The sequence below is a fragment of the Marmota marmota genome, unplaced genomic scaffold, assembly GCF_001458135.2.
Source record: "Marmota marmota marmota unplaced genomic scaffold, marMar, whole genome shotgun sequence".
Taxonomy (NCBI): Eukaryota; Metazoa; Chordata; class Mammalia; order Rodentia; family Sciuridae; genus Marmota; species Marmota marmota.
Genome location: NW_026000101.1, coordinates 18,124,457 through 18,143,092, shown reverse-complemented (window position 1 = coordinate 18,143,092; position 18,636 = coordinate 18,124,457). Strand labels below are relative to the sequence as shown.

Genomic DNA, 18,636 nt, shown 5'->3' with positions numbered 1-18,636 from the left:
CCTATTCCTCTTCTCCAGGTGCTTTGGCTTTGGCCTCACCCTGGGCTGCTTGATAGAGGTGGTCCTGCTCAGGTGTGTCTAGGGTGGCAAGGGGTGGGGCCTCACCTCAGCAGAGGAGTAGCCAGATGAGGAGTATCTGGACATGTCAAAGTCATCATCGCTAGCCGTGGAGAAGAGAGGGCAGAGAAGAAATGATTCCAGGAAATTAAATAGAAAACTCCCTGCACCCCCGCTTCCATTGGTCAATACAACACCCAGCCCCATGACACCAAATGTCAAGTTCTAAATAAAATCTATGCATGCTGTGTAAATTCAGGTTTTAAAATGAAGATTCCCCAGCCCCACCTTTCTAAATAAATTATTTAGAAATAAGTTATTTCTTCCAAACAGAACTGCTACTCCCTTCACTGCATCCCTATCCCCACCTCCTGCCCCCATTAGGCTCAAATCAACCCCACTTGTTGGATTTTCCCAAACTCTAGGTCTAGCCAGATGTTTTCTGAGGAGTAGGGCTCTTTCCTTACAAAGAGTGGGGCATTAAGCATCCATCCTACTTCCCAGATTCAACAACAGGGCTGTTCCAGGATAGCAGAACACTGTGCTGGTCCTCCTTTCCTCTCTCTCTGCCCACCCTCTTTCTTCTAAAAAATTACATTCCCTGAGGAATTCACCCTTGCAGAGCTCCTAATTGAGGAATACATCAATTCTAGCAATATAGCAGGTGTGACCTGTATGTGCTCACGCAGGTTCATATGGCTTGCCTGGCTGTCCCCAGACCGTGTACACACCTGTCCGTGTCTAGAGCTACCAGTGGCTTCTCATCTGGGCTCTGGTCAAGCGAGGAGTAGCCTTTATTGGGGACGACCAGCCTGGGTGAAAAATTTTGGAGTTGGAATGGAGACTGGAACACAAACCTGGCAGGGGACTGGGCTGAGCCTTGTTTCATTCACTCCCTCCCTTCCCTCTTCCCTCCCTCCCTCCCTGCCTTGGACCCCACCCTAGGACAGAGGAAAGAGGAAGAGACTCAGGACCAGCAGAGATATGTGCTGGCTGGCAGGGTCCAGCTGGGGTAGAGAGGTCTCTACCTCGTCCGGGCCATGACATTGTTCTTCTTGGGTTGTTGGTTGACAGGGCTGCCCATGCTGCCATTCTTCAGAGAGCCCTTCCGGGCCAGCTCCCGCTGCTTCTCTGCAAGGGAATATGGGAAGGAAGCTGTGTCCTGCCCCAGGTAACCCTATTTTACCACTTGGGGCAGCCAGGGCCCTGCCTCCATTGTGAAACCCCTTGGTCCTCTATGAACTGAGGTAGGAATCCTAACTCCAGGCTTCTGCTACTCAGTAGAGATGGTACTTGTCCCTGCATAACTTGAGGTAGATAGTAGGAGGCAAAAGGAGAAGGCTGAGCCTTGCCTTGAAGGAGCCACAGCTCCCATATTGGGTAGTCAATGTGTGCTTGATGCCAAGGAAAAGCTGGAGAGAAAGAGATGATCACAGGATGGAGCAATCAGGGAGGGCTGCCTGTGGGTGACATTATGAGTTGGACAAAGAAGGGCACTCTAGGAAGGAGGGAATCATATACAAAAATGCATTTAGAAGAGAACTTAAGTATGCATCTGGATAGATCTAGAAGGGTGAAGAGGGAGAGAGGTAAGGTTGGGAAAGGAGCCACTTATTGAAAAACTCCTAACATTGGAGTTACTAATCATGTGTCAAGTCTTGTGCTAAGAAGCTAGAGACTCCCTCTGTTTACAAACTCAGAACATGAAAGCCTTGAATGTTACACTGAAGAGTTTGGAATTAATGCAGAAAGAAAAAGGGAGCCACTGAAGGTTTTAGAGTGGAAGAAACAGAAAAGGGCAGGCAGGGTAGAGGCTAAGGGAGCCCATTTTGCTATACTGCCTAAGCAATGCTCCTGACTCCTACCAGTCTCTGAGTTCTCTTAGGGTTCAGAGCTTACCAGGCTCATGGGGCTGGCCATCAGGTGACCCACTGCTTGGTATATGATAACTGTTACCATTAGTAGCTAGCCGCCTGGTCCTGGAAAAGCCTGTCTACTCTTTTCTACTCATCTCAAGTAAAGTCTAGATTTAGGAAAACTGCCTGTTTAGTGAAAAAGACACTAGGGGAAGTTGTCTCATAAAATAACTGCATGCTCCAGAGTGTAAGAATGGATGGGTCTTTATAGCTACTTCACTTTATTTATGATGTTGGGGAATGGGCACAGGGGAGCTTTACCACCAAGTACATTCTTAGCCCTTTAAAAAAATTTTTTTTATTTTTTTATTTTTTTATTTGGAGACAGGGTACTAAGTTGCTTAGGGCCTCCTAAGTTACTGAGGCTGGCCTTGAACTTGTAATCCTCCTGCCTTAGCCTTTCAAGTTGCCAGGCCTGGCTGTGATTCACTTTAAAATATCCCCTAACCTCCATGTCTCTAAATTTCTCATTTTATATTCTCTGACTTTTTTTTTTTTTTTTCACCACTGCATGTCTGGCTCCTTTCGCTTTTCCCCAGCCTCTTTCAGCAGACAGCATCTGCCATAACCATCCATGCCTCTAGGGGGTGCAATTTGCCTAATAGTTCCTGGTGGTGATTTTCCTTAGTGCAACTGGCAAAAGTTGTGAATTTTCATGAGAAGCTTTAGTGGTAATGTAACAGAGAGAAAACAAAACGTTATTTTAAAGAATGCTAATATTGTTGGAAAGAGTGGAAAAATGCAAACAACAAACTAGCAAAAACCAAACTATGGACTATTATGCAATCATTTAAAATAATAAAATTTTTGCTATATACTGATGTTCAAAGGGGAAGACTTTTTTATGTGGAGGGGAGGAGAATAACTTTCAGAAAGTGTGTACAATGTGATACCATTTCTGTTAAAATACAAAATAAAACTATACAAATTAAAAAAAAAACAAAACCCTTAGAATGATTACCTCTTGAGGGGGAGGGAAGAATGATTACCTCTGGAGAAGAGAAACTGATGGGCGAGAGTAGAGGAGAACTTATTCTCATTAAAATACAACAAATTAAACAATAACAAACAAAAATGGCTGCAATTTTAGTATTATGTCCTAGGAAGATGAATAATTCCACTGAGAAAAATGCTCTCCTGTTCAGGAAATTAGCTCAAGGGGCTCCCTGGATGTGGTCTGGAAGGAGAAAAACAAAGTAAAAGAAAGACAAAACAAAACAAAAATGTAAATTAAAAGAACAGAACTCTGGGGCTGGGGTGTGGCTTAGTGGTAGAGTGTTTGCCTAGCACACATGAAACTCTGGCTTTGATCTCCAGCACAGAAAAAATAATAAATTTATTTCTGAAAAATAAAATAAAGGAGTCTTGGCAGATGTGAGGAAGAAGGTTTGTGAAGGGATGGGAAGGGGCTCTTAGGACTGAGGAATGGCCCACTATTGGTGAGAAGTTGGAATCTGAGGAGAAAGATGGCTGGGAGGATGGCTGGGATGGCAGAGGAATTTGAAGGATAGTGATGACTTATATTTGCAAGCTCTTCTCTGTGTGTACTGTGCTGTAATTAGTAAAAGTCTATTACCTACATCAGTCTGAGGTCAGTGAAACTTTGGTCCCTAAAGGGAGAAGGGCCAGTAGTTAGCATAGGGTGAGGCATGAACTGCACCTGCAGGAGCTGTGGGTGGTGGTGGGGAGCCAGATGACTTCAAAGGAGTCATTGTATAGTAATCTAACATTGAGTGGACATGAAATAAACCTTCAAGGGAAAGGTGATGAGATATCTGGAAAGGTGGAGATATTTAGGTTACTAAGGAAATAAGGGACTGTTTCTCGAGATGGGAATCAATAAAGTCCTGAGACCTCCAGGTGGGATAAGGTTGGACTGGGGAGAAGGGCTCATCTGCTAGGCTTTGGAACTCACATTCTTTTCTATCCCTCGGACAGAACTGATAGCCCACCTCTAAGTCAGCTTCCTCTTACCTGAATCCAGTGTTTGATGGGACTTCTAAGTCCTCTCCCTGTGGTATCATGCTTTTACCCCTGAGGCTATCTCCTAGAACTCCTGGAGCCTTCTTGGCCTCAGAGATGCCTCCTGGAATTTCAGGATTCTGTAGAGAACTGTAACTGCCTTCTTAGCCTTGCAGGAGATAAGCAACTCAGGCTAGTGATTACAACATGCAAGCCACTATGCTGGCTGGCATGTTGTAATCACTAGCCTGAGTTGCTTTATTTGTAGTACCTCACTGTAGACCCAGCCCAGAGGACCTTGTTCATGTCCCACATCTCCCTCACCCCCAGGACACACTCACCCAGCTTCACTTGGAGCGGGGATGGTTTGTAATTCATGGCTACTGACTCACCCTCCCGGGCATCACAGTCTCCGTCTGAGATGGAGGCGGCGGCTGGGTCCTGTGAGGAGAAAGCAGAGAGACAGAGAGTTGTTAGCAAGTGAGCACAGAGGGGGCTGCTCTTGGCCCTGAAGCAAGCCTTTCCAACTGTCCTCCAGGCTTCTGGGAGTGTTTGTCCTGGGCAGCAGGCTGAACATTAAGAGACGGAGGGGCAGACTCACCTACCATGGGACAAAAATGTAATCCTCCTGGACAGAAGAGCCAAGGATCTTGGTCCCACTAACACCATTTAATGTATATCTCCAAAGTTCTGTGAGATCCAGGCTCCTCCAGAAAGCCCACCATGATTCTGCTATTTTTTTGCTCCCAGGGATTGAACCCATGGGTGCTTAACCACTGCATCACTTCTTCAGCCCTTTTTACTTTTTACACTGAGACAGTGTCTTGATAAATTGCTGAGGCTGGCCTTTAACTTGCAGTTCTCCTGCCCCAGCCTCCCAAGTTGCTGGGATTATAGGTATGTGCCACCATGCCCAGCTCAATACGATTTCCTTAAACCTTCAGGACCTCCTCTCCAAACCTTCATACTTGTTGCCCTACTCCTCACTCAGGCCTTCTTGTGTACTTGTTAGGAAAGATCTTGCTAGTTCCTGGGGACTTAAGTATGGATCAACATCAGAGATGGTTCTCCCTGAGGTGGGCCTTCTTCTTCCATTTCTCTTAATGCTAAATAAGGTCCTTTGCAGAATCTAGAGAACTAACTGGCCAAGTCAAGCCAGATTACAATCCTTAAGCAATTGGACAAAAACAAACAAACAAATCAGTTCTCAGATGGGTCCCAAGGAGTGTCTCCTGAGAGAATCTGAAAGGTTGGCTGTACATTGTAGGCAAGAAGACAAACAATGACAAATTAGCAGGTATATAGTTTGTTTTGTGCTGTCCAGAGTGCAAAACACTTGCTGCTATAGATGACAAGGAAGGTAGGAGAGCATGCAATTCTGTGTGTTGTCCAGGATGTGCAACCTTCTCAATCTCCCTTGACACCATCCTCATAGCCTCCACCCCTGTGGTAGGCCCTGGGTTGACCAGAGTACTTATCTAGCCTAGCCACCCCTTCAAAATACAATCCTTTGCTACAAGATTCAGGACCCTGGCCTCCCCTTCCTCAGCCAGTTGGAAGGGACTGGAGTTACCCATATTTTCCCTGAGAAGCTGATGACCAATTCTTGAGATGGATGCTACCATCCCACGCATTTTTACATTTTTACAAGGGACAACAGAATGGAAGCCTAAGGTATAAGGACTGCAGAGGGGATCCAAGGCTGCTGCCTATTCTGCCTTTGAAGATGCAGAAAATAGAAGATAGAATGCTCTAAGACTGGCTCCACCAGATCAGGCTCAGGGATTTGTGTGGCTGCTAGTGACTCAGTAAGGGAAAGTGTTATGGGTCAGATATCAGGAATTCCCCAAAATCTCATGTGTAAGTCAATGCAAGAACATTCAGAGGTGAAATGATTAGGTTTTGAGAGTCTTAACTTAATCAGTGCATTAATCCCCTGATAAGGATTACTGGATGGTAACCATAGGCAGGCAGGGTGTGGCTAGAGGAGGTGGATCATTGGGGGTGTGCCTTTGGGGTATATATTTTGTCCCTGGAGAGAGGAGCTACCTTTTTCTCTGTTTCCTGGTACAATTCCCTGAGCTGCTTTCCTCTGCCATGCCCCTCCTGCCATGATGTTCTGCCTCACCTTAGGCCCAGAACAATGGAGCCAGCTATCGACAGACTGAGACCTCTGAAACTGTGAACCCCAAATAAACTTTCTCTCCTTTGTCAGTTCTTTTGGTCACAGTGATGAAAAAGCTAACTAAAATAGAAGGTTATATGACATATAGTGGCTCTGTTCCTTTAAAAATGAGGTAGTAGTCAAAAACACATGCTTGTCACTAGGGATAAAGGAAAAATCTAGAATGTTTGTGATGGAAATCCTGGCCTTGTTTGTGTTACTCCAGGCCATTCAGAGCATAAGGTCCTGGTTGGACTATGTTGCCAAGGTTGTTTGCAAGTTCCTGAGGGCAGAACTTGGGCCTCCCTCCTCTGCTCTGACTCTTATCCCTTAGTCGTGGTTGAGGGGGAGGTAGACAGGGGGCTTTGTTCTGAAAGGTGGGGTGCTACAGTGCCTGCATCTCAGGCAACTTCCCAGGCTGTGAGCCCTTCCAATCTTCATCCTCCCAGGCTCAGTAGCCTCCCTGGGAGGCTCCTTAGAGATAGCACCTGCCCCTACAGCCTTGGAGAAACAGGTCCCTAGTGACCCTCACATGCCTTTCTTTCTTTTATATATATATATATATATATATATATATTTAGTTGTAGATGGACAAAATACCTTTATTTTATTTACTTATTAATTTTTATGTGGTGTTGAGGATCGAACTCAGTGCCTCTTACATGGGAGGCACACACTCCACCACTGAGCTATAGCCCCAGCACCCCTCACATGCCTTTCTGCAACCACAATGTCTTCTTAGCTGTAGGAGAGGTGGAGACCCAACAGCTGGGCTCTGGTATTCCCCTTGGGCCACAAGAAGGGTCATCTCCAAAGCAGCCAGAGGGAGACCTTTTCAAAGGGTACATCCTATAAGTGTGCTAGTGGGATTCTTCCAGGGAAGTTTTGGTATATTTCCAAGTTCCTTGGTCACATTCCTCCAGATTTTCTGTAGTATTTGTCACATGCTACCCATACTTCCCCTATTGGGAAATGGCTTTCTTCCCTGGCTTTCAGCATACTGTGCTCTCTTGGATCACCTCTTGCCTCTTTAACCGCCATTTCTTTGTGCTCCTATTGCTCTTTGTCTCCTCTTCAGGGTCATATCCTCAGCCTTCTCTCTCCTAAATAAATCCTGATGCCTCCTATAGTTTGGATTGACATTTTTACCCTAGAGACTCCTAAATTTGTGGCCTTCAATCCATGCATCTCCTCCTTAATCCTCTACCCCATTGATCACATGAGAGTGTTAGGTATTGCTGTTCTTTCTCTGAGGTTAATTTTTACTTCCCAGTGCAGATAAGTTCCTTAGCATCTTCTTTCAGGTTGGAGGTGTTAGTAATAGCACTGGAGGTGAACTGCACAGGAAGGAAAGGTCCTGGGGTGAGGACTTGGAAACTAGTGAGCAACTTTGGTCAAAGTGACCCACGTGTGGCTCCCAATGCCTTCTGGGAAGTTCTTGGTGTTATCTGATTCTGAAGAGAACTGACAGCTCCTTTGGGCCATGAGTCAGATGGCAAAGGCCTAAGCTTAGAGGTCCCACACAAAGCCCAGCATTTAGCTTCTCCTCAATCAGTGTCCATGATAGAGGGCCACATTTAAGTGGCAAGCACAAAGCCCACTACTATGGGCTTCCTGTATACATTCCCTGAGAAACTCAATGCACCAGGTCTATCACATGGAGATATAATCAGGGAGAATAAATGTAAAATATTCATGAATGGAAGTATCAGAAAGGAAATGTCTGGCTCCAAGAAATCAGGGAGAATTTAAAATGTCCCCCAAGGACATCCGACAGGCGTTAGCTAGATCCGGGAACTAGAGTGGGGATTAACAAGATTATTAATAAACACTCAGCAGAGACAGACACTGAAATGCATCACTAGCAGCAATCCCTGTTCCTGCAACCATTCAAACAAATTCTCCAAAGACTGCAGAGATGATTAATGGCCTAGGCTTACTATTTCTGGGACAGGATATGTAGGCTAATGGCCAGTGCAAAGCCAATATAGCTAGAGAAAGGCAAAAGTGCCAGAATAATCTTTAGTCTGGTCCAATGATTTTCATTAAACTGTGTTCCCTAAATTCTGTGCCTAGGGAAAGACTGAGTATGAGGTGAGGAGCAATAGGGATGGGGGTCTGGCTTTTCTTTAACCTGAAGAGATCCACCTTTATTTTATCTACATATAAAACTTTCTGTAAGATTTTCATTAGGTAAAGGGTTCTATTACTTTAAAAAGGTCCTATTCTGGTCCTCAAAAATGTTTTGTTATGGAAACTATTAGGGAAAGTAAACAATATAGTAAGACTCTGGGTATCTATCACCAGTTTCAACATTAATTTATTAAATGATTTTTCTTTTTTTGTGGTAGAGGGACTTGAACCCACAGATGCTTTACCACTGAACTACATTCCAAGTCCTTTTTATTTTTTATTTTGAGGCAAGGTCTTGTTAAATTGCTAAGGCTGGCCTCAAGGTTGTGATCCTTCTGTCTTAGCCTCCTGAGTTGCTGGGATTAGAGGTGTGTGTCACTGTGCCCAGTTTAAGAGTAAGGAAACCTGCCCAGTGCAATAGTGCATGCCTGTAATTCCAGCAACTCAAGAGGCTGAGGCAGGAGGACCGTGAGTTCAAAGCCAAAGCCATCTTCAGCAATTTAGCAATGCCCTAAATAACTTAGTGAGACCCTGTCTCGAAATAAAATATAAAAAGGGCTAAGGATGTGGCTCAGTGGTTATGTGCCCCTGGGTACAATCCCTGGTACCAAAAAAAAGTAAGGAAATCTGCCAAGGTGTGGTGGTGCACACCTGTAATCCCAGGTACTTGGGAGTCTGAGACAGGAGGCTCACAAGTTTTAGACTAGTTTGGGCAATTAAGTGAGACCCTCTCTCAAAAAGGGTTGGGGATGTGGCTCAGTGGTTGAGTGATTGACCACCATGCATGAGGCTCTGAGTTCAATTCCAGTACTACAATAATATCAACAAATAAATACATAAGGACACATAGACCCAGAGTGGAAATCTTACCCAAGGTCACTGATAAGTTACCCAAGGTCACTTTTAGTTGGGTGCAGTGGCAAATGCCTATGGTGCCACACGCCTATGATCTCAGTGGCTAGGGAGGCTGAGGCAAGAGGATTGTGAGTTCAAAGCTAGCCTCAGCCTTGGGGAGGCACTAAGCAACTCAGTGAGGCCCTGTCTCTAAATCAAATACAAACTAGGACTGGGGATGTGGCTCAGTGGTTGAATGCCCCTGAGTTCAATCCTGGGTACCCAAAACAAACAAAAAAGAGTTAATGACTTTCAAAGCATGCAAAGGAGGACCATAAAGAAAGAGACACTGGGGCTGGATGTCGTGGCTCACACCTGTAATCCCAGTCACCTGGGAGTCTGAGGCAGAATGGTTCACAAGTTTGAGGCCAATTTCAGCAACTTAGTAAGATCCTGTCTCAAAATAAAAAATAAAAAAGGCTGGGGATGTAGCTTGGTGGTAAAGACGCTGGGACTTGGAGGTAAAGAAGGCTCTCTGGGAGGTCCTCCATGTAGGCCTGAGTGTCAGCTTCCACCATGTTAACCTCCACCCCTGCCTCCCAATTCCAGGGCTGTACTAGCTCATGAATGGTCACAAGCTGGCTGGTCTTGCTTATTGGAGCTTGGGGGTCATGCAGTAAATACAAAGGTAGGCTGAGACCCAAGAGACCTACAGATGAACAGGATAGAATTGAGTGGGGAAAAAGGCAAAACAAGGAGAAAAAACAGAGTGGAACTTTCAAGGGTCAGAGGTCTTAAGAAGGAAGGCCCTGGAGAAGTAACAGAAGGGACTGCTTTCCTGAATGAACAGCAGATCTTTACAATCAATCTATCCTGCTAGGACTCTGGGTGGCAAAAAATAAGACTTGTGGGGATTTATAATTTCTAATGCATGTCTTCAAATTCATGAGCTCATCTGATTCTCACAAGTATACAGCAGACATTGTAATTGCCTCCCCAGTATTCAAATTATGTCTCCTGCACTGGGCAAAATCATATGGCTCGGGTGAATTGATCTCATTCTCAGCACTGGGGGATGTTTGCTGAAAGGAAGACAATTCACATAATCTCCTTGCCACACAGACTGAAGGATGATTGTAATGGTTCAAAGCACAGACTCTGGCACCAGGTTAAAATCCCAGCTCCTCCATTTGCTAGTTATGTAATTGGGTCTTCAGTTTCCTCTAAAAATGAAATAATATTAATACCTATGTCAAAGATTCCTGCAAGGATAAAATGAGTTAATAAATGTTTAATATAGTACACAATAGTCCTTAATATAGTACACAATGAACCCTGTATTTGCAGTAGCTATAAAGTTGTTATTTGTATAGGTCCAATGATGCCTACACAATCATGGACAGTATATGTTGGGACTGACTGGCTCACAGTGGCACCCCTGGCACCACATAGGTTGGGGCCTTGCTTACATGTGGAGGTACCTGTGTAAAATGTTGTTTCTCCACAGGGTGAAGAAAGGCCTAACCTAGGGGGCATCCTGTTTTCTTTCTTTCCTTACTCTGTCATAGTACATTTCCTTCAATTATTTAACAATGCTAATCCTGAGTCTCCTAAAGACAAATAGAAAGTAAGCCCATCCTTAAGGAGCTCCCAATAATTATCGATAAAGGTAACATGAGCCATAAAAAGTGTAAGGAATAGGACAAAGGGAGGATGGTCAGAGGAGATGCTTGAATTTATCTTAAAATATCAACTCACCAGTGTAAGAGAAAGGAAGAACATTTAGAGAATATGTGCAAAGGCTCAGAAGCTTGAAACTTGCAAAGTATGTTTAAGGCACAGTCAGAATTTTGCTACAATTAAAACTTCAGAGGTATAGTGAAAAGTAGCAAGAAATGACGTTGGTGGGATTAAGAGGGCTCAGATCATGGTGAAAAATGGGTCTTAAATTTGTTCTGCTTTGTTTTCTCAGAAGATGGAGAGTGGGTAATGCTACCTTAAACAGAATAGTAACGTGATCAGATTTAAGATGATGAAGGACCTGCTGATGGCCATGTGGAAGATGGGAGGGAGTGGAATGAATGAAGGTAACTGTAATTAGGAAACTACTGCAATTCTACCAGAAGAGATAGAAGGAATCTGAACCAAGTGGAAGCAGAAGACACATGAACAGAAAGGGGAATGTTAATGAGGGTAGAATTGGCAATAAAATGTAAAAGATTTAGAGATAAAATATAAAAGGGAGAATTCTCACACTTCTAGTTTTCTCTCTGCAATAACTGGGAAGGAGTACTAATTGATAAGAAATTGCAGGAGAAGGCATAGCTACATTGCCAGGGAAAACCAGATTAGTTTATTTGGGACTATGTTGAGTTTTTTAAAAAATATTTTTTAGTTGTCAATGGACTTTTATTTATTTGTATGTGGTACTGAGAATCAAACCCAGTGCCTGACACATGCTAGGCAAGCACTCTACCACTGAGCCACCAAACCCAGCCCCTATGTTGAGTTTTGAAGCATCTTTTGGATACTCAGATGGTATCACTAGTCAGTAAGATTTGAGGTTCAGGAACTCAAGAAAGAGGTGTGAGTTGGTCATGATGTAAGCCACAAGGAGTATAAGCCCTCCCAGAGAAAATGGCAGAGTGAAAAATATAAGAATCAAGAATGGAGCCCTGGGAAAACATATAACCTTAGGGAATGAGTAGAAGGAGACTGGGTAGAAGCAGAGAGATGAAATGTAGGAACAGAACTGGGAAGTTGTAGAGTGCCAAGGTGGAAGAAATCAACACTGGTAAACAGGACAGACTGGTCCATAAGATAAAGACAAAATTTAGAAATGAGAAAGTCATAGAGGAGCTGGGGATGTGGCTTAGTGGTAGAGAGCTTGCCTAGTATACACAAGGCCCTAGGTTAGATCCCAAGACTTGAAAAAAAAAAAGTGTGTGTTGGTGGGGAGACACAGATAGTCCCAATGAACACAGATTTAGGAACAGAGCCTAGATTACAGAATACTTAAGAGGGAATATGATATAAGGAAGTAGAGACAGTGAACACAGGCTATTCTTTCAAGAAGCTGCACTGGAAAAGGAGGAAATAAGAATGGATGACAGTCAGAGGAAGTTTCAGAGTTATAGGATTTCTTTAGAGCTAGGGAATACATGACTGTTGTCCTATATTAAGGGAAAGGAAGCTGAGTATAAAAGGAGATATCATATGGGGCGTGGTCTTTGAGGAGTCAAGAACAGATGGAACTAGAACTTCGGACCAGAGGAGGGAAGCTTCTTACTGAAATGAAAGGGGGTGAGGAGTAGGAGATGCAGATAACATGGAGGGAGAAAAGTGAGTGGAAAGTTAAGAGAGTTCATTCCTAAAGCTCACTAGGTAAAGGAAGAGGGTCTATACTAGGGAGTTGGGAGTTGGGAGAAGAGGGACACATGGTGGCTGGCCGAAGTGGTAGATCATAATGGCTGACTCTCAGCCACAATCCTCATCTTTTACTCATTGGTGATCCAGTCACAAGAATGAAAGGCGCTCTCCATGGTGCTGAACAATCTTGACTATGTCCTGTGGACAGAGTATGGATAATTGATTCAGGGTAGAGATGTGATCCAATTTTAGTTTCCTCACAGGGAAAGGTAACCTCTGTCTTTATTTTCAAGCATTAACTCTCAAGAAGTTGGAAACTGAAATGGATTTAGGGTGAGATATGAAGAGGCAAAATGCTCAAACATTATCTTTCTTCCCAGAACACATATGATTTTTTTCTCTAATTTTAGGAGCAGTTGGGGAAGGCATTTCAGAATTGGAGGACACTAAACAGCTACCTTTGGAACACAGTCATGTCAGTAGTCAGTTCAATCTCCCTGGATGATTAGGAAGCAGAACCAACAGAAAAGCGGTAAAAAGAAGTAGGAGGCAGGGCCAGGAAGGATATAGTTGATAAGAAAACAGGAAATCAGGGGAGATCTTATCAAGGGAGAATGTCAGGTGGGCACAGAAAGATAGGGCATCAAGGACCAATTTTGTTACAATTTGTCCAGAGAACAGCTCAGAAACTACCTGGAAATGTGGTCTTCCAGTTCAGAGCTATCCCACTCCCCAAAGACATCTCTTGGCAGTGCATAGAAATCAGCATGTTTAGATATATTTAAGAGGGATATCCAGCAAATACACCTGTACTTCATTGAGTGCCCACATCTGGAAAGAAAGTTTACCTCCTGTCCAAGAATATTTGGTAGCAGCCTAGGCATTTGTTAGACCCCTCCTAGTTCCCTACAAATGATTATTCATCCAGCCTTTAAGGCATTCCCACCTGTCTCTGATCTACACTTAACATGAAAGCTATTTGGCCACACAACTCTCCTCAGTGGTATGAACTGAAGTTACACCTCAAATGGCACTCATTGGTCCTTTCAGAATTCCATTGTTGGGCAGCTCCTGCTTTTGTTCATCATCTTCCATTCTCCAGGTGCTGTCTTCAGTGTGAGGCAATTGGCCAGGACTTCTATACTTCTATCCTTTTGGGACATATTAAGATCTTTAGGGGCCACAGATGGGTGAAAGTGAACATGATGTTTGGTACCAGAGACGAGGAACACACTGACTTCCTCTCATCCAGCGGCAGTTGAGTGATTGAGAAGCACAGGACAAAGAGCATGGTTGAGAGAGACTGGCAGGAAGTTGATCTCTTCTCAGGCCTCTTTCCAATTTCTGAGTCCAGACCCTTGCCACATTCTGGTGCTTATACTTCTCAGAATCTTGGGCAAACCTTGCAACTGGCTGAATCTGTTGATCTGGGTTCTGGACCCAAAATCTCCCTTGATACACAGTATGATTCTCCCTTTTGCTCTCTAGGTCACAGTTTCTCCAGTGAAATGTGGTGATTGCTGATAAGACTGCCTGCCTACAAGTTTTTATAGGAGTCATCTGGGGCCAATATAAGACTTTCTCTTCTTCATGAACAAGGTGGTGACAACTTTAGAACCAGGACCTGGTGGGTCAGCTCCAGCATTCTTCAAAGTCCAGATTGGATGTCACCTTTTTGGCACTTTTCCTTCTCCCATCACCCCAGGAAGAGTAAAATGCTTTCTCTTCCTTACTATAAAGAAAAAATATTTTTAGGGGTCCCACTTATAGGAAAGGACAAAGGCTTCTAATGAGGTAGAATTTGAGGGAGATCTTTCCAAATGTTAGTGGCTCTTAACATAGAGAAGAAAAACAGAATAGCTGGACAGAAAGTTTTTGAAGCCTGAGTTTGAGAGTGAGGGCAGAGAATCCTTGCTCAGGGAGACCCCTTTTATCAGTCTAAATCTTCCAGTCTTCTAGGTTTTTCTTTAATAGAAGACTGAATTCAAATAAATAAAGTGAACATATTGAATGTGTCCACTTTCTTTCTATCTGTGGACTACTGCTAGCAGAATGCAGAAGAAAGCACTCTCCCTGAGCATGGTGGTGCACACCTGTAATCCCACCCACTTGGGAGGCTGAGGCAGAAGGATTGCAAGTTCGAGGCCAGACTCAGCAACTTAGTGAGGTCCTAAGCAAACTTAGTGAGACTACATCTCAAAATTTAAAAAAAAGGGATGGGTGTGTGGTTCAGTGGTGAAGCACCTCTGGGTTCAATAAAGAAGGCACTCTGTATATACCATATTTTCTTACTTCCTTCCTTCTTTCCTTCCTTCCTTCTTCCCTCCCTTCCTTCCTTTCCTCTGGGTTCAATAAAGATAGCTCTCTGTATATACCACTTTTTTTTGTGGTGCTGTGAATTGAAGACAGGGCCTCACACATGCTAGGCAAGAACTCTACCACTAAGCTAAATTCCCAACCCCTACATACCACATTTCTGCAGAGCATTTTGGATAAAGTAAAATTCACATACACACACAAGCACACACACAAGGGTTGGGGAAGAAGATTCTATGCCAGTGCTAGAGTCTGGGAACTCATGCTGATCCTGTGAGTAGCTGAGGATTTTCCTTCTCCTTAAACAACTCCTAGGATAGAATTCATTATCAAACAAGTATCACCAAACCTTAGTATCTTTATGGTGTTTGTCATTGGGAGAACCAAAATGTAGGAGGGTGCTGCTGATTCCAGGCCTACTAATAAATGCAACCATGACAGGTTTTGTTTTGTTTGTTTTTTGGTATTGGCAATGGAATCTACGGTGCTCTATTACTCTACTACAGCCCTTTTTATTTCTGATTTTGAGACAGTGTCTCACTAAACTGCCCAAGCTGACCTCAAACTTAAGAGCCTCCTGCTTTAGCCTCCCAAATCACTGGGATTACAGGTGTATGCCCCTGCTCCTGACATCCATAGCAAGTTTAATATACTTTTTTTCTTTAATATTTATTTTTTAGGTGTAGATGGACACAACACAATGCCTTTATTTTATTTATTTATTTTATGTGGTGCTGAGGATAGAAGCCAGGTCCCACCCATGCTAGGAGAGTGCTCTACTGCTGAGCCACAATCCCAGCCCTAATATACTTTTTATTATAAAGTAATACATGCTAATTTTTTTTAAAAAATCACTTTTAGTTTCACACCTTCAGACAACCTCTGTTAACATTCTAGTATATTAGAATCTTTTGTTTGTTCTACAGTTAGCAACATGCTGGGGTTTCTCTTCTCTGGGAGTTCACATGGCTTTCATCTCCTGGTCACAGGGGTGGGCCTCGAAGAACCATGTTGATTATATGTGGTCCTGCCCCAGGGAAGAGCCAATCAGCCTTTCCCAATATTAGGAAATGTGATTAAGAGGAGATACAAAGTTTAAGACTATGCAACTCTGCCCAACAGAGAAGCCTGTGGATGAGGAAATAAATATAAAGCTGATGTCCAGTGGAGATACTGAAAGTACTCCCTAGGATGCAAATTCTGGTTCCAGAATCTGCTCTGCCCTTCTAAGGCTTGACTGCATGCTGCCATTACACACTGTAAGAATCTCTAGAGTCCTTAGAGGCTACTCTCCTGTTTAGCTTAAACTAACTTCAGTTGGATTTTGTTACTGAAACCAGAGAGCATGGACTAATACATATTCATAGAACATTTAAAGAAAAATACACTGTATCTTCTATTCTGAATTTAAAAAAAATAGTAACAGGATATAATTATTTCTCAATACTCTGAAATGTTTTTTATAACTATCAGTTTGACAGCTCTATTTCCATAAGGGGGTGTACAATAACTTTGTAATCATTCAGGTTGACATTCAAGTTGTTTGTATTTTTTCAGGATAATAAATAATGCTACACTGAAATCCATATATTTTTAAACTTAGGAACATTTCATTAAAAAAATAGAATTACTAAGTCAAAAAGCATGAGTGTTTTTAAGATTCTTGATATATATTACAAACTGCTTTCCTAAAGGACCGTTTCAATTTATAATGCTCCCTATCATGACTGAGAATACAGCTAGTTTTTAATATTTTAGTTTTCACTGTATGCCAGGGAATTTCAGGCCATCACGTCTATCCATCATCTTCCAAGAGAGTTCTGCTGTAGGCCAAATTTACCTGGTATCCTCTAGTGAATCTTTTTTTCAAAGAACAGAATTTCCTCTGGGAATCACCTGCCAGATAAAATACTTCTGACTTGAGGCCACCAATAAAAAACAAAAAGAGGGAAGGCTTTGTCACACTGAAGCTTGGGGAGGGCTCTAAGTGAAGGAGTATCTGGAAACCATGCTTTAGCTGGTCCTTGCCTATGCCAGCACATCAGCTGTAGGAACCATGGCTGAAATTGCAAAGTCAGGAAGCAAACCACACTAGGTATCTTCCTTGCCTTCAGACTTGAGCTGGGAGAATTAACCAAAATGGCTCTGGAGTTAAATAAGCTGAAGTGGAAGGTCCTACTCTTTTACCTATTGTTTAGTTTTTAGACTAGCTCTTCAGAAACAGGGAGAGAAAAAGATGATGAAAATATAAAGTTAGAAGTACGTTTTAAAGAAGATTTAGAATACTATTCTTCTTTTTATTCTAACTGTGCTTGTCCCAGGTCAATTCTCTGCTATCCATTCCCATTTCCACTCACCTGGAAACAGTGTGACCATTTGGAAGATAGGACAAATTCCTAAACTCAGGGACATCCACAGTAGCAGCTATGGTTTGGCAGAACCCTGTGCACAAAGGCCCAGATGATAAACTTCATGACCCAGGAAATCGGAGCCAGATGCTGATAAGCCTTGGTTCCTTGTGGGAAGCCTCGTTTGGCATCTTTCTGGTGTTTATCATTGGGAGATAAACCCTCTTTTATTTTACTTTTTTATTTGTTTTAATTAGTTACACATGCCAGTACAATGATCTTGACATATTATATATTTGAATCAAATGGGGTATAATTTCTCATTATTCTGAGTGTACAGGTTGCAGAATCACATTGGTCATACAGTCACGTATATACATACAGCATACTAGTGTCTATTTTATTCTACTGTCCTTCATATCCCCCCTTCCCCTCCCCTCCCCTCCCGTTATTTCTCTCTACCAATCTAATATGACACACTTCTTTTTTTTTTAACCCTCTGTTAATCTCATCCCCTGAGCCAGATGTTGAGGAGGCTCTTGCCTTACACTAGGGCCAGCTACACACAAGTGTTAGCTCATACAGTTTTATGATCTATAAGTCTCTGAGCTCCACATCACCTCCATCTACATAATTTCAACAAATTATTTTTTTAACTATTTTTTATACCTTTATTTAATTTATTTTTATGTGGTACTGAGGATGGAACCCAGGGCCTCACACATGCTAGGTGAGTGCTCTACCGCTGAGCCACAACCCCAAACCTCAACAAATTCTTTAGGGAAAGATCATCTCATTTAAAGGACAAAGGAATGGAAGTAAAGTTCTTTAAAAATAGACCAACAATGGCTTAAATGTTAATTTTTAAAAATATTTGTTTTTAGTTATAGGTGAACAGAATGTCTGTATTTTACTTTATGTGGTGCTGAGGATCGAATCCAGTGCCTCATGCATGCTAGGTGAGCTCTCTACCACTGAGCCACAACCCCAGCCCTAAATGGTAAATTTTATGTTATATATATATTACCACAATGAACAAACAAATAACCACCCCCCCAGCATGACCCAGGCAGGAGAAGGTTGTGTGAGGGTAGGCAGTGAGCAGGCAGTTCATTCTTAGTCATCTTCTTTTTTCATTTAGGTTCAGTCTACATAAACATTTGGAGATGAGGCTTTTTATAGGAGTGAGGAAATTGTTCTATGTTAGAGTCTATAAACAAGTCAAAATAACACCTGGCATTTTGCCAGGGGAATGTTAGAGTTCGTAAACAAGTCTGGATGGTGCCTAGCAAAATGCCAGAGGGAGTGATTTGAGAAGTAACAAAAACAAGCCATTAAGTGTGGAAATTCTTTATTGGTTGACTGATGTATCTAGTTTATGCTAATTAGATAAGCTGTGTGGAATGTATAAATACTGCTCCTGTCCTGCAATAAACGGCTCCCACTCCTGCTGTATCAATCTACACAAGTTGTTCGTCACCCCCCGGTTATTTTGCTGCAGCCGGACTACAGCAGTTCTAAGATCAAGAGAGTGAAA

The 18,636-nt window shown here is 42.8% G+C and overlaps 1 protein-coding gene across 7 annotated transcripts in view; it reads right to left on the bottom strand.

The window, feature by feature from the left end:
* Fam219a (family with sequence similarity 219 member A) overlaps window positions 1-18,636 on the bottom strand; it is a 60,722-nt gene that overhangs the window by 3,434 nt on the left and 38,652 nt on the right. For 4 of the 7 annotated variants that reach the window (XM_048783484.1, XM_015492416.2, XM_048783482.1 and 1 more), the window contains exons 2-5: window positions 4,277-4,376; window positions 1,086-1,188; window positions 789-869; window positions 106-160 (exon numbers count right to left, since the gene is read on the bottom strand). In XM_048783484.1, coding sequence (XP_048639441.1) covers window positions 106-160; window positions 789-869; window positions 1,086-1,188; window positions 4,277-4,376 — 339 coding nt within the window. The remainder of the gene's footprint in view (window positions 1-105; window positions 161-788; window positions 870-1,085; window positions 1,189-4,276; window positions 4,377-18,636) is intronic. The other 3 variants (XM_015492418.2, XM_048783485.1, XM_015492417.2) reach the window with 1 other exon arrangement.